The 24,374-nt window shown below is 47.4% G+C and overlaps 1 protein-coding gene across 1 annotated transcript in view; it reads left to right on the top strand.

Annotated features, from left to right (window-relative positions):
• slc8a3 (solute carrier family 8 member 3) overlaps positions 1 to 22,750 on the top strand; it is a gene marked incomplete at both ends in the record, with an annotated part of 129,630 nt that extends 106,880 nt beyond the window's left edge. Inside the window, 4 exons of the mRNA XM_084181526.1 lie at positions 15,442 to 15,541; positions 21,050 to 21,135; positions 21,486 to 21,672; positions 22,374 to 22,750. Coding sequence (XP_084037652.1) covers positions 15,442 to 15,541; positions 21,050 to 21,135; positions 21,486 to 21,672; positions 22,374 to 22,750 — 750 coding nt within the window. The remainder of the gene's footprint in view (positions 1 to 15,441; positions 15,542 to 21,049; positions 21,136 to 21,485; positions 21,673 to 22,373) is intronic.
• Positions 22,751 to 24,374: the final 1,624 nt, after the last annotated feature.

Here is a 24,374-nt window from a genome sequence, read left to right on the forward strand (position 1 = left end):
AAAAACCATTTGGAAACAACTGCTTGCAGTTCTGAGCCAACCTGGATACTAAGGAGATCCTGAGGGAAATCGACGAGTATCAACAGCTTTATGCTATGGAGGAACAACATAATCCATCGTGGAAAGATCCGGTCTCACAAAATAACTCTAACCCGAACTCATGACTTCCTCCGAAGCTGCCTCATTTTACTTTTTTTTTTTCTTCTCCTTGTTCGGGCAGGCTTCGGCGTTCGTCGTCACCGGCCTTCTAGCCACTGCCGCTCCTCATCTCATCATTCCATTTGTTTTGTCTTGTTTATTACACACACCTGGTTCATATCCCCTCACCAGTACCTGTATAAGTGTTCCCTCTGCCCCCCTTGTCTTTTGTGTGTAATTGTTTATTATAGAGGTGGACTATAGCTCGGTGGAGCTCTTTTGTTTTGTGTATCGCCGGGATATTCACCCGTGTGCTTTGTTGTTTTCCAGTGCACCGTATTTCTGCACTGGATTGTTTTACGCACTGCTGCGTACCGCTGTGTTCCAGAATAAACCTTTTATTCTGTGATTTACCCTCCTGCGCCTGGACTCCTTCTAAATCACTCATCACAGACAGATTCATCTACAGACACCGGACGATTTACTTACCGTTGAAGTAGAGGCTGGTGCTCTGGCTGGAATCCGTGCAACACTTGAAAAGTTGCTTTGAGGAGGTAGCAGGGCTGAGGAGGTAGCAGGGCTGAGGAGGTAGCAGGGCTGAGGAGGTAGCAGGGCTGAGGAGGTAGCAGGGCTGAGGGGGGAGTTTGGAGTTTAGTCACAGTGAAATTCTCACGCTCCAAGGAAAGAACAAGGCCCTCACAGCCAAGGTAAAAACCCTCGATTCCAACATGGATTGTCTACTCGGGGAAAACAGGCTGATGAAGGAGTTGCTACTAAGACATTACAAGCCCGTAGCATGTGTGAAAATCTAATATTTTCTGGGAATTCCTGAGGAGCTGATCAGAGAGTTCATGCAATCCGCCTTGAAACATCCTCTAGAGACTGTAAAATAAGGTGGCTTTACACCGAGTGCGCAGACTCGGAGCTCGGAGCGACAAGACCAAGGGTCCCGACCTATCTCACTACCAACAAAAGGAGCTGATCAAAAGCAGGGGAAGGGAGCTTAAAGGGACCAAATTCGGTTCTCAATGACCAATTTCCCCGGGAGATAAACGAACGTCGCAAGAGGCTGTATCCTGTACAGAGACAACAGAGGGAGAGATAAGAGGCTGTATCCTGTACAGAGACAACAGAGGGAGAGATAAGAGGCTGTATCCTGTACAGAGACAACAGAGGGAGAGATAAGAGGCTGTATCCTGTACAGAGACAACAGAGGGAGAGATAAGAGGCTGTATCCTGTACAGAGACAACAGAGGGAGAGATAAGAGGCTGTATCCTGTACAGAGAAAACAGAGGGAGAGATAAGAGGCTGTATCCGGGAACAGAGACAACAGAGGGAGAGATAAGAGGCTGTATCCTGTACAGAGACAACAGAGGGAGAGATAAGAGGCTGTATCCTGTACAGAGACAACAGAGGGAGAGATAAGAGGCTGTATCCTGTACAGAGACAACAGAGGGAGAGATAAGAGGCTGTATCCTGTACAGAGACAACAGAGGGAGAGATAAGAGGCTGTATCCGGGAACAGAGACAACAGAGGGAGAGATAAGAGGCTGTATCCTGTACAGAGACAACAGAGGGAGAGATAAGAGGCTGTATCCTGTACAGAGACAACAGAGGGAGAGATAAGAGGCTGTATCCTGTACAGAGACAACAGAGGGAGAGATAAGAGGCTGTATCCTGTACAGAGACAACAGAGGGAGAGATAAGAGACTGTATCCTGTACAGAGACAACAGAGGGAGAGGGGTAAGAGACTGTATCCTGTACAGAGACAACAGAGGGAGAGGGGTAAGAGACTGTATCCTGTACAGAGACAACAGATGGAGAGATAAGAGGCTGTATCCTGTACAGAGACAACAGAGGGAGAGATAAGAGACTGTATCCTGTACAGAGACAACAGAGGGAGAGATAAGAGGCTGTATCCTGTACAGAGACAACAGAGGGAGAGATAAGAGGCTGTATCCTGTACAGAGGGGGAGAGATAAGAGGCTGTATCCTGTACAGAGACAACAGAGGGAGAGATAAGAGGCTGTATCCTGTACAGAAACAACAGAGGGAGAGATAAGAGGTTGTATCCTGTACAGAGACAACAGAGGGAGAGATAAGAGACTGTATCCTGTACAGAGACAACAGAGGGAGAGATAAGAGACTGTATCCTGTACAGAGACAACAGAGGGAGAGATAAGAGGCTGTATCCTGTACAGAGGGGGAGAGATAAGAGACTGTATCCTGTACAGAGACAACAGAGGGAGAGATAAGAGGCTGTATCCTGTACAGAGACAACAGAGGGAGAGATAAGAGACTGTATCCTGTACAGAGACAACAGAGGGAGAGATAAGAGACTGTATCCTGTACAGAGACAACAGAGGGAGAGAGATAAGAGGCTGTATCCTGTACAGAGACAACAGAGGGAGAGAGATAAGAGGCTGTATCCTGTACAGAGACAACAGAGGGAGAGATAAGAGGCTGTATCCTGTACAGAGGGGGAGAGATAAGAGACTGTATCCTGTACAGAGACAACAGAGGGAGAGATAAGAGGCTGTATCCTGTACAGGCAACAGAGGGAGAGATAAGAGACTGTATCCTGTACAGAGACAACAGAGGGAGAGATAAGAGACTGTATCCTGTACAGAGACAACAGAGGGAGAGATAAGAGGCTGTATCCTGTACAGAGACAACAGAGGGAGAGATAAGAGGTTGTATCCTGTACAGAGACAACAGAGGGAGAGATAAGAGGCTGTATCCTGTACAGAGACAACAGAGGGAGAGATAAGAGGCTGTATCCTGTACAGAGACAACAGAGAGAGAGATAAGAGACTGTATCCTGTACAGAGACAACAGAGGGAGAGATAAGAGGCTGTATCCTGTACAGAGACAACAGAGGGAGAGATAAGAGGCTGTATCCTGTACAGAGACAACAGAGAGAGAGATAAGAGACTGTATCCTGTACAGAGACAACAGAGGGAGAGATAAGAGGCTGTATCCTGTACAGAGACAACAGAGGGAGAGATAAGAGGCTGTATCCTGTACAGAGACAACAGAGGGAGAGGGGTAAGAGACTGTATCCTGTACAGAGACAACAGATGGAGAGATAAGAGGCTGTATCCTGTACAGAGACAACAGAGGGAGAGATAAGAGACTGTATCCTGTACAGAGACAACAGAGGGAGAGATAAGAGGCTGTATCCTGTACAGAGACAACAGAGGGAGAGATAAGAGGCTGTATCCTGTACAGAGACAACAGAGGGAGAGATAAGAGGCTGTATCCTGTACAGAGACAACAGAGGGAGAGATAAGAGGCTGTATCCTGTACAGAGACAACAGAGGGAGAGATAAGAGGCTGTATCCGGGAACAGAGACAACAGAGGGAGAGATAAGAGACTGTATCCTGTACAGAGACAACAGAGGGAGAGATAAGAGGCTGTATCCTGTACAGAGACAACAGAGGGAGAGATAAGAGGCTGTATCCTGTACAGAGACAACAGAGGGAGAGATAAGAGGCTGTATCTTGTACAGAGACAACAGAGGGAGAGATAAGAGGTTGTATCCTGTACAGAGACAACAGAGGGAGAGATAAGAGGCTGTATCCTGTACAGAGACAACAGAGGGAGAGGGGAAAGAGGCTGTATCTTGTACAGAGACAACAGAGGGAGAGATAAGAGGTTGTATCCTGTACAGAGACAACAGAGGGAGAGATAAGAGGCTGTATCCTGTACAGAGACAACAGAGGGAGAGATAAGAGGCTGTATCCTGTACAGAGACAACAGAGGGAGAGATAAGAGGCTGTATCCTGTACAGAGACAACAGAGGGAGAGATAAGAGGCTGTATCCTGTACAGAGACAACAGAGGGAGAGATAAGAGGCTGTATCCTGTACAGAGACAACAGAGGGAGAGATAAGAGGCTGTATCCTGTACAGAGACAACAGAGGGAGAGATAAGAGACTGTATCCTGTACAGAGACAACAGAGGGAGAGATAAGAGACTGTATCCTGTACAGAGACAACAGAGGGAGAGATAAGAGACTGTATCCTGTACAGAGACAACAGAGGGAGAGATAAGAGGCTGTATCCTGTACAGAGGCAACAGAGGGAGAGATAAGAGGCTGTATTCTGTACAGAGACAACAGAGGGAGAGGGGAAAGCGTGCCTTTATAGACGGACAGTTCTTCTGAGACAGCTCCATAACACCATGGCTCTACTAAATTCTACGGGGATGTCAGGGCACGGGAAATAAATTATGGGACCTGTAAAAATATCTGAACACTATGAAGTTGATATGAGCACACACGCACTCAATTACACGCTCGCATACACATATGGACGCATACACACACACACACACACACACACACACACTTGATCTCTCTCTCTTCTCTCCCTCTCTCCCCTCTCTCTCTATTGTCGAGAACTTTTCTATAATTTAATATTTTTTGTTTGTCTTTGTCTTCAATGTCTTTGTCTACATGTTTATCTATGTTTACAACAAGCAATGGGAAGATATCAGAACAGGGACGTTGGGGAACAATAAGATATTGTACGGGACATATATGTACTGTAGTGAAGCCGTCTCTATACAGTGAGGGAAAAAAAGTATTTGATCCCCTGCTGATTTTGTACGTTTACCCACTGACAAAAAAATGATCAGTCTATAATTTTAATGGTAGGTTTAATTGAACAGTGAGAGACAGAATAACAACAACAAAATCCAAAAAAACGCATGTCAAAAATGTTATAAATTGATTTGCATTTTAATTAGGGAAATAAGTATTTGACCCCCTCTCAATCAGAAAGATTTCTGGCTCCCAGGTGTCTTTTATACAGGTAACGAGCTGAGATTAGGAGCACACTCTTAAAGGGAGTGCTCCTAATCTCAGCTTGTTACCTGTATAAAAGACACCAGTCCACAGAAGCAATCAATCAATCAGATTCCAAACTCTCCACCATGGCCAAGACCAAAGAGCTCTCCAAGGATGTCAGGGACAAGATTGTAGACCTACACAAGGCTGGAATGGGCTACAAGACCATCGCCAAGCAGCTTGGTGAGAAGGTGACAACAGTTGGTGCAATTATTCGCAAATGGAAGAAACACAAAATAACTGTCAATCTCCCTCGGCCTGGGGCTCCATGCAAGATCTCACCTCGTGGAGTTGCAATGATCATGAGAACGGTGAGGAATCAGCCCAGAACTACATGGGAGGATCTTGTCAATGATTTCAAGGCAGCTGGGACCATAGTCACCAAGAAAACAATTGGTCACACACTACGCCGTGAAGGACTGAAATCCTGCAGCGCCCGCAAGGTCCCCCTGCTCAAGAAAGCACATATACAGGCCCGTCTGAAGTTTGCCAATGAACATCTGAATGATTCAGAGGAGAACTGGGTGAAAGTGTTGTGGTCAGATGAGACCAAAATCGAGCTCTTTGGCATCAACTCAACTCGCCGTGTTTGGAGGAGGAGGAATGCTGCCTATGACCCCATGAACACCATCCCCACCGTCAAACATGGAGGTGGAAACATTATGCTTTGGGGGTGTTTTTCTGCTAAGGGGACAGGACAACTTCACCGCATCAAAGGGACGATGGACGGGGCCATGTACCGTCAAATCTTGGGTGAGAACCTCTTTCCCTCAGCCAGGGCATTGAAAATGGGTCGTGGATGGATATTCCAGCATGACAATGACCCAAAACACACGGCCAAGGCAACAAAGGAGTGGCTCAAGAAGAAGCACATTAAGGTCCTGGAGTGGCCTAGCCAGTCTCCAGACCTTAATCTCATAGAAAATCTGTGGAGGAAGCTGAAGGTTCGAGTTGCCAAACGTCAGCCTCGAAACCTTAATGACTTGGAGAAGATCTGCAAAGAGGAGTGGGACAAAATCCCTCCTGAGATGTGTGCAAACCTGGTGGCCAACTACAAGAAACGTCTGACCTCTGTGATTGCCAACAAGGGTTTTGCCACCAAGTACTAAGTCATGTTTTTCAGAGGGGTCAAATACTTATTTCCCTCATTAAAATGCAAATCAATTCATAACATTTTTGACATGCGTTTTTCTGGATTTTTTTGTTGTTATTCTGTCTCTCACTGTTCAAATAAACCTACCATTAAAATTATAGTCTGATCATGTCTTTGTAAGTGGGCAAACGTACAAAATCAGCAGGGGATCAAATACTTTTTTCCCTCACTGTAGTAATGCAAGGTCTCTCTTCATGATCATGTGAAACGTCAATTACTATCGAAATGCTGGGATGTGTTTTTCTACGAAAATTATGTTAAATGTAATTATGATGCAACTACGATGCAACTATGATGGTGATACGATATGGATTACAATTATCATCCTGAATATTAAGGGTCTGCTCACTTCATGTTGCACACATAGACACTCTACCATGCAAATGATCTGGGTTATTATTTATTTTGGACATCACACATTATAGTCTAACTCTTATCCAGACATCACACACACTCTCACTAAATCACATCCAATATCATACACACATCAACCTACTCAGATCCATAGGTCCTCTGTATATTATCATACACACTCTCACTAAATCACATCCAATATCAACACACATCAACCTACTCAGATCCATAGGTCCTCTGTATATTATCATACACACTCTCACTAAATCACATCCAATATCAACACACATCAACCTACTCAGATCCATAGGTCCTCTGTATATTATCATACACACTCTCACTAAATCACATCCAATATCAACACACATCAACCTACTCAGATCCATAGGTCCTCTGTATATTATCACACACACCCTCACTAAATCACATCCAATATCAACACACATCAACCTACTCAGATCCATAGGTCCTCTGTATATTATCACACACACCCTCACTAAATCACATCCAATATCAACACACATCAACATACTCAGATCTACTGCACACATGTCTTGACTAAATGTTCTAATATCTTGCTCACAGGCAAACAGGCAAGGGAATAAAAATATATATTGCTTGAACCTGTTTCTTGAAATTCTGAACATCAGTCATTTAAAAATCTCTAATATTGACCGTCATAATATTTCTTATGGCAGTAACTTTACAAGCACTAATTATGGTTAATTTAGACTGAGAATAGTATCTAGTTATGGTAAGGGTTGAAATAAGTATAGCCAGTTATAATTGTAACGGTTTATCAGATTATTAAAAAAAAGAAGATCAGTCTTTACGTGGCTAAAAGAAAAGGAATATAACATATACTGTTTACAGGAAACTCACTCTACATCCTTAGATGAAGTTGCGTGGGAAAAGGAATTGGGTGGTGAAATCATTTTCTGTCATGGACAAAGGAACTCAAAAAGTGTGATGATATTAATTAACAAAAATGTTGATCTGAATGTGCAAATAGTCAGGAATGATTCGCAAAGGAAGGTGGATCTTTTTGAATATGAAAGTGGATGAAAAACAGATTTGGCTCATTAATCTATATGGTCCAAATAAGAATGATCCATACTTCTTCAAAAATATTTATACCAATTTATTGAACTTACAGGCAACAAACGATAAAATCGTTATGGTGGGAGTACCTCAATGGACCGTAAAGGAAATCACTCTACAAACTATCATCACCGTGCCCTTAAGGAAATCACACATATTATGGACACATTAGAAATAATGGATATTTGGAGAATAAAAACCCCCGACCTAGTGAGATATACATGGAGGAGACTTAATCAAGCTAGTCGTCTTCACTACTTTCTTGTCTCTTTCTCTCTTGCATCAAAGGTTAAAAAAAGTATTAATAGGAGACAGAATGTGATCGGATCATCATCTAATTGGCCTTCACATAACTCTTACAGAATTTCCACGTGGACGGGGATATTGGAAATGTAATTAAAGTTTACTGGAGGACAATTTATTTTTAACTAAGACAAAATCATTTATAACTGAATTTTTCCAGTACAGTAAATCTTATTGTTTCGGATACCTTTAAAATGTACCTTCAGAGGTCATTCAATTCAATATTCATCAATAATAGAAAAGCAGTTTCACAAGGGAAATATATGAACTAATAGTACAGGTAGATAGCAATACAAACGATACTACAGAGATACAGAATAAGTTAGAGGAAAAACAAAAAAAACTGGAGGAACTTATTCAAGAACGATCTAATGTAATCTATTACAAAAATAAAGCAAACTGGATGGAATATGGAGAAAAATGCACCAAATTCTTCAACACAGGAACGCTACCAAAAATAATTTGCAGAAACTCTATGATTCTTTGAATTATATTTTAAAAGAGGAAGCAAAATATTTTAAGCAGATAATTCTCTTTTCCGTCTCATCCTCACCCTCTGAATGACGATTACTGTAAGGAATAATTTCCAAATAATAAAAAAAATTGAAAATTAACAAATGTACAAAAAGATCAGTTCGAAGGCCAAATTACAGAGGAATATGTTTTTGAGGCTATTATATTCTTTCAGTCTGGGAAAACCCCAGGTACCTGGTAGAGGTGTATCAAGCCTTTTTTGATATACTCAAAGCTCCATTGTTAGCTTGTTTTAACTACTCCTATAGAAATGGTAGTCTGTCAGGTACTCAGCAGGAAGGTCTAATTACTGCTGAGTGGCGCAGCGGTCTAAGGCACTGCATCTCAGTGCTAGAGGCGTCACTACAGACCCTGGTTCAATTCCAGGCTGTATCACAACCGGCCGTGATTGGGTGTCCCATAGGGCGGCGCACAATTGGCGCTAAATAAGAATTAACTGACTTAACTGACTTGCCTAGTTAAATAAAGGTTAAATAAATAAATACATAAATAATAATAATTTCATTATTATTAAAACTGGAGGCCTCTTACACTTCCATGTTGTGATGCAAAAATACTAGCAAAATGCATAGAACTCAGAATTAAAAAGGTTTTACCAGGTATTGTTCATCCTGATCAGACAGGTTTTTTACATGGAAGATACATTGGAGATAATATATGACAACTACTAGAAATAATAATAGAACAACATGAAACATCTAAGAAGCCAGGCCTGGTATTTACAGCGGATTTTGAAAAGGCCTTTGATAAAGGAAGACTAGATTTTATTTATAAATGCCTGGATTGTTTCAATATCGGATTCTCTTATAAAATGGGTAAAAGTAATGTATAGCAAACCCAGGTGTAAAATAGTAAATAGTGGCTACTTCTCAGAGAGTTTTGAATTGTCAAGAGGAGTTAAACAAGGGTGTCCGCTGTCACCATATCTATTTATTGTGGCCATCGAAATGCTAGCTATTAAAATCAGATTAAATAACAACATTAGAGGATTAGAAATCCAAGGCTTAAAAACAAAGGTGTCCATGTATGCCGATGACTCAAGTTTTATATTAAGTCCGCAAGCTAGATCCCTGCAAAGTCCCATTGAAGATCTACATAACTTTTCTGGACTCTCTGGACTAAAACCTAATTATATGATAAGTGTACAATATTACGTATTGGATCTTTAAAAAATACAACTTTTACATTACCCTGTAGTTTTCCTATACAATGGGCTGACGGTGAAGTAGACATACTTGGTATTCATATCACAAAATATGTAAATGAGCTCTCCATGATGAATTTCAATAGAAAACTTGTAAAAATAGAGAAGATCCTGCAACCATGGAGAGGTAAATACCTGTCTATTTATGGAGAATTTTCCCTGATTAACTCCTTAGTCATATCTCAGTTTACTCACTTACTTATGGCGCTGCCTACTCCCGATGATTCGTTTTTGAAATCATATAAGCAAAAGATATTTCGCTTTATCTGGGATGCTAAACCAGACAAAATAAAGCGTGCCTATCTATATAATGGATATGAACTGGGTGGGTTGAGATTATTACATATAAAAGCACTACACCTCTCTCTAAAAGCTTCACTTATCCAAAAGTTATCCCTAAATGGTTCTCAAGTAGATTACTACTTTTTCTAAGTATCTCTCTTTTTCAAACAAGAATTGCAGAGCTGGCTACAAAAGATGGAACAAAAATTAGAAACAAATATTATGGCTGAACTTAAATGTGCTGGTTGACAAAAGACCTGTATTTATGGAAAATATGTTTGAAAAGTGTATTTTGTTTTTAAATGACATTGTAAATTGGAATGGTAGAGTTATGTCTTTCATGGAGTTATCAGAATTGTATGGGAAGGTCTGCTCAAACCAAGATTCCAACCAATTGAATACAGAATTACCCCAAAATGGAGGAGGCAGGGGGCAGCGGGAGGAGGTAGGGAACTGGTCTGTCAGCCCAATATAAAGGATCAAGGGAGGAGGTAGGGAACTGGTCTGTCAGCCCAATATAAAGGATCAAGGGAGGAGGTAGGGAACTGGTCTGTCTGCCCAATATAAAGGATCAAGGGAGGAGGTAGGGAACTGGTCTGTCAGCCCAATATAAAGGATCAAGGGAGGAGGTAGGGAACTGGTCTGTCTGCCCAATATAAAGGATCAAGGGAGGAGGTAGGGAACTGGTCTGTCTGCCCAATATAAAGGATCAAGGGAGGAGGTAGGGAACTGGTCTGTCTGCCCAATATAAAGGATCAAAACTGGCAGAGGAATAAAAATAGCATAAATAGGAAAGTATAGCAGTTTCATTTGAGGACCAGGATGTTGACAGCTGTGCCATACAGAGATGTTTGATGTACCGATTCCATGGCACAGGGTGTATGAGTTGATATATAAAATGACACAAATCAAATCAAAATGTGTTTTTGCCACATGCGCCGAATACAACAGGTGTAGACATTACAGTGAAATGCTTACTTACAAGTCCTTAACCAACAATGCATTTTTTAAATTTATTTTTTACGAATAAAAGCAAATAACTAAAGAGCAGCAGTAAAATATAATAACAGTAGGGAGGCTATATATACAGGGGGGTACCGGTGCAGAGTCAATGTGCGGGGGCACCGGCTAGCTGAGGTAATTGAGGTAATATGTACATGTGGGTAGAGTTAAAGTGACTATGCATAAATAATAAACAGAGTGTCAGCAGCGTAAAAGAGGGGAGGGGGGGGGCAGTGCAAATAGTCCGGGTAGCCATGATTAGCTGTTCAGGAGTCTTATGGCTTGGGGGTAGAAGCTGTTAAGGAGCCTGTTGGACCTAGACTTGGCGCCCTGGTACCGCTTGCCATGCGGTAGCAGAGAGAACAGTCTATGACTAGGGTGGCTGGAGTCTTGGACAATTTTGAGGGCCTTCCTCTGACACTTCCTGGTATAGAGGTCCTGGATGGCTGGAAGCTTGGCCGGTGTAGTACGATTCAATCTTAGTCCGGTATTGACTCTTTGCCTGTTTGATGGTTCGTCGGAGGGCATAGCGGGATTTCTTAGACGCGTCCGGGTTAGAGTCCCACTCCTTGAAAGCGGCAGCTCTACCCTTTAGCTCAGTGCGGATGTTGCCTGTAATCCATGGCTTCTGGTTGGGGTATGTACGTACGGTCACTGTTGGGATGACGTCATCGATGCACTTATTGATGAAGCCGGTGACTGATGTGGTGTACTCCTCAATGCTATCTGAAGAATCCCGGAACATATTCCAGTCTGTGCTAGCATTACAGTCCTGTATCTTAGCATCCGCGTCATCTGACAACTTCTGTATTGAGCGAGTCACTGGTGCTTCCTGCTTTAGTTTTTGCTTATAAGCAGGAATCAGGAGGATAGAGTTATGGTCAGATTTGCCAAATGGAGGGCGAGGGAGAGCTTTGTATGCGTCTCTGTGTGTGGAGTAAAGGTGGTCTAGAGTTTTTTTTTCCTCTGGTTGCACATTTAACATGCTGGTAGATATTAGGTAGAACGGATTTAAGTTTCCCTGCATTAAAGTCCCCGGCCACTAGGAGCGCTGCCTCTGGATGAGCGTTTTCCTGTTTACTTATGGCCTTATACAGCTCAATGAGTGCAATCTTAATGCCAGCATCGGTTTGTGGTGGTAGATAGACAGCTACGAAAATATAGATGAAAAGTCTCTTGGTAAATAGTGTGGTCTTCAGCTTATCATGAGATACTCTACCCTAGGCGAGCAAAACCTCGAGATGTCCTTAGTATTGGATTTTGTGCACCAGCTGTTGTTTACAAATATACACAGACTGCCACCCCTTGTCTTACCGGAGTCAGCCGTTCTATCATGCCGACGTAGCGTATATTCTGTCAGCTGTATGTTGCCCATGTCGTCGTTCAGCCACGACTCGGTGAAACATAAGATATTACCGTTTTTAATGTCCCGTTGGTAGGATAACCGTAATCGTAGGTCGTCCAATTTGTTTTCAAGTGATTGAACATTGGCTAATAGGATTGATGGAAGAGGCAGTTTACTCGCTCGCCGTCGGATCCTTACAAGGCACCCCGACCTACGTCCACGATATCTCCGTCTCGTTCTCATGCGAATGACGGGGATTTGGGCCTTGTCGGGTGTCTGTGGGATATCCTTCGCGTCCGACTCATTGAAGAAAAAATCTTCATTCAATACGAGGTGAGTAATTGCTGTCCTGATATCCAGAAGCTCTTTTTGGTCATAAGAGACGGTGGCAGAAACATTATGTACAGAATAAATTACAAATAATGCGAAAAAACACACATAATAGTACAATTGGTTAGAGGGCTGTAAAACGGCAGCCATCTTTCCGGCGCCTTTCACATTTCAGCTCAAATTATTTTACACAATTCTTGCCACCAACAAAATGTTGCATATTTGGGGCATACAATCATCACAGCTCTGCAGATTTTGTGTGAGGATACAGAATCAATAGACCATTTGTTTTGGTGTTGCCCTCAGGTAGCCTGCTTCTGGTCTCAAGTTCAGGAATGGCTAAAAATGCATAAAATTGATCTAAAATTGAAAATAGTATTGTTGGGAGATCTGGAGAGACCTTGTCAGTCAATTACTAATATAATAATACTCTTAGTAAAAGTATTTATCTTGAACTCGCAATCTGTGGATTCTATTCGATCAGATAAATTCAAATTGTATGTTGAACATCACAGCATAGTTGAAAGATATATGGTGCGTAGAGATCCGAAGAGGGTGGCCAGCAGAAATAGGTGGGATGGGCTGAGGGAGGCTGAGGGGTGGCCAGCAGAGATAGGTGGGATGGGCTGAGGGAGGCTGAGGGGTGGCCAGCAGAGATAGGTGGGATGGGCTGAGGGAGGCTGAGGGTTGGGTTGTGGAATTGGAGACAAGTGGGAGCGGAGTTGCTGGGTTGAGGATAGAATGATGGTCAAAAGATAAAAGTCAAAAAATTAAGTCAAAATAAAACATAACAAAAAGTATGTTTGAATGACACTGAGGGGCAGTGTTGTTACAGCTAATGCCTGTTTGCCTGAGGCTGATGCCGTGCAGGTGTTTCTACACATGCATATACACACACTCTCATTCAAATGCACACACGTGCACATACACGGACACACACACACACGTAAATAGTGCCATACATGGAATCAAACGTATTCAGTTGGCCTTGCTGTTGTCCTTGATGTCTTTTGTTTTTTGTTGTTTTCTGTTTTCCTTTGTCTTTCTCTTTTTTGTATTTTGTTCATTTTGTTGGTTTTTGATACATTATTTAATTTTTCTCAGGGTGGGGGAGGAGGGGACTGTGGGGAGGAGGAGACTGTGGGGAGGAGGGGACTGTGGGGAGGAGGAGACTGTGGGGAGGAGGGGACTGTGGGGGGGAGGGGACTGTGGGGAGGAGGGGACTGTGGGGAGGGGGGGACTGTGGGGAGGGGGAGACTGTGTGGAGGAGGAGACTGTGTGGAGGAGGAGACTGTGGGGAGGAGGAGACTGTATGGAGGAGGAGACTGTGGGGAGGAGGGACTGTGTGGAGGAGGAGACTGTGGGGAGGAGGAGACTGTGTGGAGGAGGAGTCTGTGGGGAGGAGGGGACTGTGTGGAGGAGGAGACTGTGGGGAGGAGGAGACTGTGTGGAGGAGGGGACTGTGGGGAGGAGGGGACTGTGGGGAGGAGGAGACTGTGTGGAGGAGGGGACTGTGGGGAGGAGGAGACTGTGGGGAGGAGGAGACTGTGGGGAGGGGGGACTGTGGGGAGGGGGAGACTGTGGGGAGGAGGGGACTGTGTGGAGGAGGAGACTGTGGGGAGGAGGGGACTGTGGGGAGGAGGAGACTGTGTGGAGGAGGGGCGGGGGAGGAGGAGACTGTGGGGAGGAGGAGACTGTGGGGAGGAGGAGACTGTGGGCAGGGGGGGACTGTGGGGAGGGGGAGACTGTGGGGAGGGGGGGACTGTGGGGAGGAGGGGACTGTGGGGAGGAGGGGATTGTGTGGAGGAGGAGACTGTGGGGAGGAGGGGACTGTGGGGAGGAGGAGACTGTGGGGAGGAGGAGACTGTGGGGAGGGGGGGACTGTGGGGAGGGGGAGACTGTGGGGAGGGGGGGACTGTGGGGGGGAGGGGACTGTGGGGAGGGGGGGACTGTGGGGAGGGGGAGACTGTGGGGAGGGGGGGACTGTGGGGAGGAGGGGACTGTGGGGAGGAGGGGACTGTGTGGAGGAGGGGACTGTGGGGAGGAGGGGACTGTGTGGAGGAGGAGACTGTGGGGAGGAGGGGACTGTGGGGAGGAGGGGACTGTGGGGAGGGGGGACTGTGGGGAGGAGGAGACTGTGGGGAGGAGGGGACTGTGGGGGGGAGGGGACTGTGGGGAGGGTGGGGAGGGGTCTTGGACTTGAACACCTTGGTAGGTCAAAGCTGTGTACTTGAACACCTTGGTAGGTCAAAGCTGTGTACTTGAACACCTTGGTAGGTCAAAGCTGTGTACTGGAACACCTTGGTAGGTCAAAGCTGTGTACTTGAACACCTTGGTAGGTCAAAGCTGTGTACTGGAACACCTTGGTAGGTCAAAGCTGTGTACTTGAACACCTTGGTAGGTCAAAGCTGTGTACTGGAACACCTTGGTAGGTCAAAGCTGTGTGCTGGAACACCTTGGTAGGTCAAAGCTGTGTACTGGAACACCTTGGTAGGTCAAAGCTGTGTACTGGAACACCTTGGTAGGTCAAAGCTGTGTACTTGAACACCTTGGTAGGTCAAAGCTGTGTACTGGAACACCTTGGTAGGACAAAGCTGTGTACTGGAACACCTTGGTAGGTCAAAGCTGTGTACTTGAACACCTTGGTAGGTCAAAGCTGTGTACTGGAACACCTTGGTGGAGCAGGGTGGGTGAAGTAGGCCTTGTGGTGCACTGCTCATGTCCATTGTCTTTCTTTTTCAGCTTCAGGGTTGCCTACTTCTCACTTAAAACATATTTATTTTTGTTTAAAACTCTCTCAATAAAGCCTGAGTGTCTTTCTATGTTATGTGTTTCCCACAGAACACGGTGGACAAGCTGATTAAGAAGACCAACCTGGCTCTGGTGGTGGGTACCAACTCCTGGAGAGAACAGTTCCTGGAGGCCATCACAGTCAGTGCAGGTAAACACCAGCTCCTGGAGAGAACAGTTCATGGAGGCCATCACAGTCAGTGCAGGTAAACACCAGCTCCTGGAGAGAACAGTTCATGGAGGCCATCACAGTCAGTGCAGGTAAACACCAGCTCCTGGAGAGAACAGTTCATGGAGGCCATCACAGTCAGTGCAGGTAAACACCAGCTCCTGGAGAGAACAGTTCCTGGAGGCCATCACAGTCAGTGCAGGTAAACACCAGCTCCTGGAGAGAACAGTTCATGGAGGCCATCACAGTCAGTGCAGGTAAACACCAACTCCTGGAGAGAACAGTTCATGGAGGCCATCACAGTCAGTGCAGGTAAACACCAACTCCTGGAGAGAACAGTTCATGGAGGCCATCACAGTCAGTGCAGGTAAACACCAGCTCCTGGAGAGAACAGTTCATGGAGGCCATCACAGTCAGTGCAGGTAAACACCAACTCCTGGAGAGAACAGTTCATGGAGGCCATCACAGTCAGTGCAGGTAAACACCAACTCCTGGAGAGAACAGTTCATGGAGGCCATCACAGTCAGTGCAGGTAAACACCAGCTCCTGGAGAGAACAGTTCATGGAGGCCATCACAGTCAGTGCAGGTAAACACCAGCTCCTGGAGAGAACAGTTCATGGAGGCCATCACAGTAGTGCAGGTAAACACCAACTCCTGGAGAGAACAGTTCATGGAGGCCATCACAGTCAGTGCAGGTAAACACCAACTCCTGGAGAGAACAGTTCATGGAGGCCATCACAGTCAGTGCAGGTAAACACCAGCTCCTGCACCGCACATACCACACTCTAGGGGGCGCCATTTAGTGGCCAGAGCACTCAAAGAAAGATGGTAAATACCAGTCTGTTTACCAGAACTGTTTTGCTAACATTCCTCTATTTGCCATGCGTCATGAAAAGGACTGGAACGTTAGCCCAAACAGGGATCAGGGACATACAATACATTGACGAAAAACTTTGATCTTTGATTGTTAATTGTTGATCATCCAGTCATAATTGTTAGATATTACATATCAGAAACTATTAAATGTGTTGTTTTTTTGTTTAGCTTTGCGTTTGGCTTATAAAGGGACGGACAGACAGACAGACAGCCTTGGAGGTCGGATATGTTTTCTGTATACGGCCATCTTCCCACTCACAGAAACATTGCTGTTTGTCATCTTGTCAAGGTCTAAGTGACACTGAGTCTGACTATGGGGTGTGAAGATCTGCCAATCAGCCTGTAGACGCTCCTAGACAGACTGGCTGAAACCACGTGACCCATTTCTGCTGCAGGCAAACTAAACTCTCTCTAGAGCTCTTCCAGTTTCTACTGAGCAACATGAAGTGATACTCTGGCTGTTTCTCAATGCCTATTTCCTCACCTCCTTCTCATTGGAGGAGAACATCCGTCCCCTCAGATCTTGTCCTTCATTTTGAGGAGGCGAGGAAAGAGGACATGAGGAATCAAACCAAGGAAAGATTAATTGAGAAAGAATGCCCAGTCTCCTCCCTCAGCTGTACTGTACACACAACCCACACACACACTCCTCTCTACATCTCTGTAGCTTCTCTATCTCCGCTCAGGAAACTCCTGGAAGGCCCTCACTCTGCTCAGTAAACTCCTGGAAGGCCCTCACTCTGCTCAGGAAACTCCTGGAAGGCCCTCACTCTGCTCAGGAAACTCCTGGAAGGCCCTCACTCTGCTCAGGAAACTCCTGGAAGGCCCTCACTCTGCTCAGGAAACTCCTGGAAGGCCCTCACTCTGCTCAGGAAACTCCTGGAAGGCCCTCACTCTGCTCAGGAAACTCCTGGAAGGCCCTCACTCCGCTCAGGAAACTCCTGGAAGGCCCTCACTCCGCTCAGGAAACTCCTGGAAGGCCCTCACTCCGCTCAGGAAACTCCTGGAAGGCCCTCACTCCGCTCAGGAAACTCCTGGAAGGCCCTCACTCCGCTCAGGAAACTCCTGGAAGGCCCTCACTCCGCTCAGGAAACTCCTGGAAGGCCCTCACTCCGCTCAGGAAACTCCTGGAAGGCCCTCACTCTGCTCAGGAAACTCCTGGAAGGCCCTCACTCTGCTCAGGAAACTCCTGGAAGGCCCTCACTCTGCTCAGGAAACTCCTGGAAGGCCCTCACTCTGCTCAGGAAACTCCTGGAAGGCCCTCACTCTGCTCAGGAAACTCCTGGAAGGCCCTCACTCTGCTCAGGAAACTCCTGGAAGGCCCTCACTCTGCTCAGGAAACTCCTGGAAGGCCCTCACTCTGCTCAGGAAACTCCTGGAAGGCCCTCACTCCGCTCAGGAAACTCCTGGAAGGCCCTCACTCCGCTCAGGAAACTCCTGGAAGGCCCTCACTCCGCTCAGGAAACTCCTGGAAGGCCCTCACTCCGCTCAGGAAACTCCTGGAAGGCCCTCACTCCGCTCAGGAAACTCCTGGAAGGCCCTCACTCCGCTCAGGAAACTCCTGGAAGGCCCTCACTCCGCTCAGGAAACTCCTGGAAGGCCCTCACTCCGCTCAGGAAACTCCTGGAAGGCCCTCACTCCGCTCAGGAAACTCCTGGAAGGCCCTCACTCTGCTCAGGAAACTCCTGGAAGGCCCTCACTCTGCTCAGGAAACTCCTGGAAGGCCCTCACTCTGCTCAGGAAACTCCTGGAAGGCCCTCACTCCGCTCAGGAAACTCCTGGAAGGCCCTCACTCCGCTCAGGAAACTCCTGGAAGGCCCTCACTCCGCTCAGGAAACTCCTGGAAGGCCCTCACTCCGCTCAGGAAACTCCTGGAAGGCCCTCACTCCGCTCAGGAAACTCCTGGAAGGCCCTCACTCCGCTCAGGAAACTCCTGGAAGGCCCTCACTCTGCTCAGGAAACTCCTGGAAGGCCCTCACTCTGCTCAGGAAACTCCTGGAAGGCCCTCACTCTGCTCAGGAAACTCCTGGAAGGCCCTCACTCCGCTCAGGAAACTCCTGGAAGGCCCTCACTCCGCTCAGGAAACTCCTGGAAGGCCCTCACTCCGCTCAGGAAACTCCTGGAAGGCCCTCACTCCGCTCAGGAAACTCCTGGAAGGCCCTCACTCTGCTCAGGAAACTCCTGGAAGGCCCTCACTCTGCTCAGGAAACTCCTGGAAGGCCCTCACTCTGCTCAGGAAACTCCTGGAAGGCCCTCACTCTGCTCAGGAAACTCCTGGAAGGCCCTCACTCTGCTCAGGAAACTCCTGGAAGGCCCTCACTCTGCTCAGGAAACTCCTGGAATGCCCTCACTCTGCTCAGGAAACTCCTGGAAGGCCCTCACTCTGCTCAGGAAACTCCTGGAAGGCCCTCACTCTGCTCAGGAAACTCCTGGAAGGCCCTCACTCTGCTCAGGAAACTCCTGGAAGGCCCTCACTCTGCTCAGTAAACTCCTGGAAGGCCCTCACTCTGCTCAGGAAACTCCTGGAAGGCCCTCACTCTGCTCAGGAAACTCCTGGAAGGCCCTCACTCTGCTCAGGAAACTCCTGGAAGGCCCTCACTCCGCTCAGGAAACTCCTGGAAGGCCCTCACTCCGCTCAGGAAACTCCTGGAAGGCCCTCACTCCGCTCAGGAAACTCCTGGAAGGCCCTCACTCCGCTCAGTAAACTCCTGGAAGGCCCTCACTCTGCTCAGGAAACTCCTGGAAGGCCCTCACTCTGCTCAGGAAATTCCTGGAAGGCCCTCACTCTGCTCAGGAAACTCCTGGAAGGCCCTCACTCTGCTCAGTAAACTCCTGGAAGGCCCTCACTCTGCTCAGTAAACTCCTGGAAGGCCCTCACTCTGCTCAGGAAACTCCTGGAAGGCCCTCACTCTGCTCAGGAAACTCCTGGAAGGCCCTCACTCTGCTCAGGAAACTCCTGGAAGGCCCTCACTCTGCTCAGGAAACTCCTGGAAGGCCCTCACTCCGCTCAGGAAACTCCTGGAAGGCCCTCACTCCGCTCAGGAAACTCCTGGAAGGCCCTCACTCTGCTCAGGAAACTCCTGGAAGGCCCTCACTCTGCTCAGGAAACTCCTGGAAGGCCCTCACTCCGCTCAGGAAACTCCTGGAAGGCCCTCACTCCGCTCAGGAAACTCCTGGAAGGCCCTCACTCCGCTCAGGAAACTCCTGGAAGGCCCTCACTCCGCTCAGGAAACTCCTGGAAGGCCCTCACTCTGCTCAGGAAACTCCTGGAAGGCCCTCACTCTGCTCAGGAAACTCCTGGAAGGCCCTCACTCTGCTCAGGAAACTCCTGGAAGGCCCTGTCTAATCTCCAGCCAGCACCCGGCCCTGCGTCCCGCCTAGCCCCCTGCCCAGCTACCCTGCCTACTCATGGAGGCCTCCTTTTGGCTGCGGGGAGCTGGGCCAGTCACTCACAGTACCTGTCCGGCTACACACTTCCCTACCTCTGTAGCCCTAGTGGCCTGTTCTGTTATTTTCAGAGTAAAAACCACTTCCAATTTGGGTAGTGAATATACTTCTGCTGAGGGCCCCTAATGTCCTGCTGAGGGCCCCTAATGGCCTGCTGAGGGCCCCTAATGGCCTGCTGAGGGCCCCTAATGGCCTGCTGAGGGCCCCTAATGGCCTTATGAATGGATAGAGATGTCATACTGAATAAGAATTAGCTTTTCTCTGTTATTTTTTTAATGGGGAGGATTCATGTTTTTTCTTTGCAGACTCCTAACAGAGTTGGACTGGACAAGTTTTTAGCTTTGTTACATATAACAAGATCACTTAATTTAGATGTTCAGTAGTAGTGTGTGTTGTCATTCCTCCACTTGCTGTCCCATCCTAATAGTTCAGTGTGAGGCTATATGAGTATTCGGTCTTCTTAGAGTGGATTAAACGCACTGGGAACCAGGATGTCACTATGAAATACAACCATCTGCTCTTATGAAATATTACTCAATGTATCATAGTAAGTTAAAATGATCGACTTCCTTGATCTCATCCCTCATCCCCACCTCCCTCCCTCCCTTCTCCATCACGACCCCTTCTTGCTCTATCACTCTACCAACTACTGTTTCCACTCTTCCTCTACTCTCCATCTGTTCCTGTTCTCTCTCTCCTCCCTTCACTGTCCCCACCTGCTACTCCTCCTCCTCCTCTTCACTCCTCCCTTCACCCCTCCTCTCCTCCATCTCCCTGCTCCTCTCTCCCTTGTCCCTCCCATCCTCCTCCCTCCCTCCTCCCTCCCTCCTCTCTTCTCTCCTCCCTCCTCTCCTCCCTCCTCTCCTCTCTCCTCCTTCCACTCCTTTCTCCTCTCCTCTCCTTCCACTCCTTTCTCCTCTCCTCTCTCCTCCCTCCTCTACTCTCCTCCCCCTCTCCTCCCTCTTCTCTTCTCTCCTCACTCCTCTCTCCTCCTCTCCCTCCTCCCTCCTCTTCTCTCTCCTCCCTCCTCTTCTCCCTCCTCTACTCTCTCCTCCCTCCTCTCTCCTCCCTCCTCCCCTCTCCTCTCCACTCCTCTCTCCTCCCTCCTCTCCTCTCCACCATCCTCTCCACTCTCCTCCATCCTCTCCTCTCTCCCTTGTCCCCAGGAGATGAGGATGAGGAGGACTCTGGTGAAGAGCGTCTCCCTTCTTGTTTTGACTATGTCATGCACTTCCTCACCGTCTTCTGGAAGGTCAGTAGAGTTGGTGCTCCTCTCCTCTATAGCTCAGATGGTAGAGCATGGTTCTTGCAACGCCAAGGGTCGTGGGTTTTATTCCCGGGATCACCCGTACGTAAAATGTGTGCGTGCATGACTTTAAGTCCCTTTAGATACAAGCGTCCGCTAAATAGCATATATTATTATTGGTAACACTTTACTGCCATTGCTCATAACTATTAATAACTGTTAACGATGGCTTATGACACATTTTATGATGTGTTATGTAGCTGTTATAAAGGCTTAATGAATGCATTCATAAGGACACCTACAGTAAAGTGTTAAATTATTATTCATTTTATTACTATTCATATTATTCACATCAGGTCCTGTTCGCCTGTGTTCCTCCCACGGACTATCTGAACGGCTGGGCCTGCTTCTTCATCTCCATCATCATCATCGGCATGCTGACCGCCGTGATAGGAGATCTGGCGTCTCACTTCGGCTGCACCATCGGGTTGAAGGACTCCGTCACCGCCGTGGTGTTCGTGGCACTGGGTACATCTGTCCCTGGTGAGTACACTAATGGATAGTAGTGTGGGGGTGTGGCAGGGCTGTGGGCTGTAGGGGGTGTGGCAGGGCTGTGGGCTGTAGGGGGTGTGGGGGGCTGTGGGCGTAGGGGGTGTGGCAGGGCTGTGGGCGTAGGGGGGGTGACAGGGCTGTGGGCGTAGGGGGGGTGGCAGGGCTGGGGGTGTGGCAGGGCTGTGGGCGTAGGGGGGGTGGCAGGGCTGTGGGCGTAGGGGGGGGTGGCAGGGCTGTGGGCGTAGGGGGGGTGGCAGGGCTGTGGGCGTAGGGGGGGTGGCAGGGCTGTGGGCGTAGGGGGGGTGGCAGGGCTGTGGGCGTAGGGGGGGTGGCAGGGCTGTGGGCATAGGGGGGGGTGGCAGGGCTGTGGGCGTAGGGGGGGTGGCAGGGCTGTGGGCGTAGGGGGGGTGGCAGGGCTGTGGGCATAGGGGGGGTGGCAGGGCTGTGGGCGTGAGTGTGTGCCTACCAGCCTCAATCACTGCATAAAGTCATACAACCATTAAAGCTTCTTTCTTTTCACCGCTACCTTTTGAAATGATTTGAAATGATTCAGTCGTAAAATATAAATCACAAGACATATTTAGTATAATACACCTTCCTCTCTCCTATTCTCTCTCTCTCTCTCTCTCCCTCTCCCTCTCTCTCTCTCTCCCTCTCTCCCTCTCTCTCGCCCTCACTCTCTCTCTCTCCAGACACGTTTGCCAGTAAGGTAGCGGCGGTGCAGGACACGTATGCAGACGCCTCCATCGGTAACGTGACGGGCAGCAACGCGGTCAACGTGTTCCTGGGCATCGGGGTGGCGTGGTCGATAGCCGCCATCTACTGGCACATGCAGGGCAAGCAGTTTGTGGTGGAGGCTGGCTCCCTGGCCTTCTCCGTCACCCTCTACACCATCTTCGCCTTCCTGGGGGTCTCCGTGCTGCTGTACCGCCGACGGGCCCACATCGGGGGGGAGCTGGGCGGGCCGCGCGGCCATAGACTGGCCACCTCAGCCTTCTTCTTCAGTCTCTGGTTCCTCTACATCCTCTTCTCCAGCATGGAGGCCTACTGTCATATAGAGGGCTTCTAGAACCTCCTGGAACACGTCTGGAACACTTCTGGAACACTTCTGGAACACTTCTGGGACACTTCTAGAACACTTCTGGAGCACTTCTAGAACACTTCTGGAACACTTCTAGAACACTTCTGGAACACTTCTAGAGCCTCCTTACAGGAGGTTCAAAGTATAACTTTAAGGAGAGTAAAAGTAGGATTCTCAGTGTGGAATAATGGAATGATGGAATAATGGAATGGTGGAATAATGGAATGATGGAATGAAGGGATGAGAGGAGGAGAACAAAATGAGGTGAAGGGGGTTGGTGGTGGCCCTCTCTCCTCCACCCCTCCTCAACCCCCCTCTAAGGACCCCCAGACATGATCAGTCCATGTCCTCTGAAGGAGCTGTCTGTTAAGGCAGGGAGAGCCAGTCTGCTACCCCCATGGGTGTGCTTACAGCTGGGCTTGGTGTACCTCCGTACCGCGGTAAGAACACCAGAGGGTGTCTCATCTGGTCTGGTCCGGTCTGGTCTGGTCTCATCTGGTCCAGTCTGGTCTCATCTGGTCTGGTCTGGTCTCATCTGGTCTGGTCTGGTCTCATCTGGTCTGGTCTGGTCTCATCTGGTCTGGTCTGGTCCGGTCTGGTCTCATCTGGTCTGGTCTGGTCCGGTCTGGTCTCATCTGGTCTGGTCTGGTCCGGTCTGGTCTCATCTGGTCTCATCTGGTCTCATCTGGTCCGGTCTGGTCTCATCTGGTCTGGTCTGGTCCGGTCTGGTCTCATCTGGTCTCATCTGGTCTCATCTGGTCCGGTCTGGTCTCATCTGGTCTCATCTGGTCTCATCTGGTCTGGTCTCTATTCTACTAGAAGAGACAACAACTAGTCTTAAGCTGGAGAGATCTGAGCTATCAGAAGAAGTCTATATTTTTCTCAACACCTTGATGAGAACGACTTTTTCTAAACTAAGTATTTTGGGGGATAAAAACACAATTTCTTTTTTTTTTTTTACAAGAAAGAGGAAATCAAAAGATACTATTTTCTGATCTTACATTATGATATAATATAATGGAAAATATGTTGTTGATGATGAGTGAATGGACTCATGGTATTTATTAGTATTTTATTTGCTTAGTTTCTTATTAAAGGAATGAACGCAGCAGCAGAGTTGTCAGAGTCAAGAGGACATTTAGAGAACAAGCTAACTAAAGACAGGAGGAGAAGTGGAAGAAGGAGAGGAAAACATAGAAGGACAACATTATCAAAGTGCCCTGAACATTACTTCAGTTACATCTGTCTATATATCGTATATTTCCATATTTTCTGTATATTTTGAATATTTGTATCAATGTGGTCACATTCAGCTCCTTCAGTCCTACAGAGGACCTGTGGCTTGGTATTGGGAGGGGGGGGGGGGGGGGGCGGTATACTGGAAAAAGGATGTCTGTGTCGCAAATGGCACCCTATTCCCTATATAGTACACTAGTTTTGACCTGAGTACTGCACCATATAGGGAATAGGATGCCATTTTAGATGCACCCCAATGTCTTCTTCATGTTTTTCTAGAGATCTATTATATCTACCTAAATAATTAAAGAAACTGCATTGTTATTTTATTTGTTATTAATATGAATAATATCTTGCTCTTACAAAGTTTTCAAAA

Source organism: Coregonus lavaretus, assembly GCF_964263955.1.
Source record: "Coregonus lavaretus genome assembly, chromosome: 18".
Lineage (NCBI taxonomy): Eukaryota > Metazoa > Chordata > Actinopteri > Salmoniformes > Salmonidae > Coregonus > Coregonus lavaretus.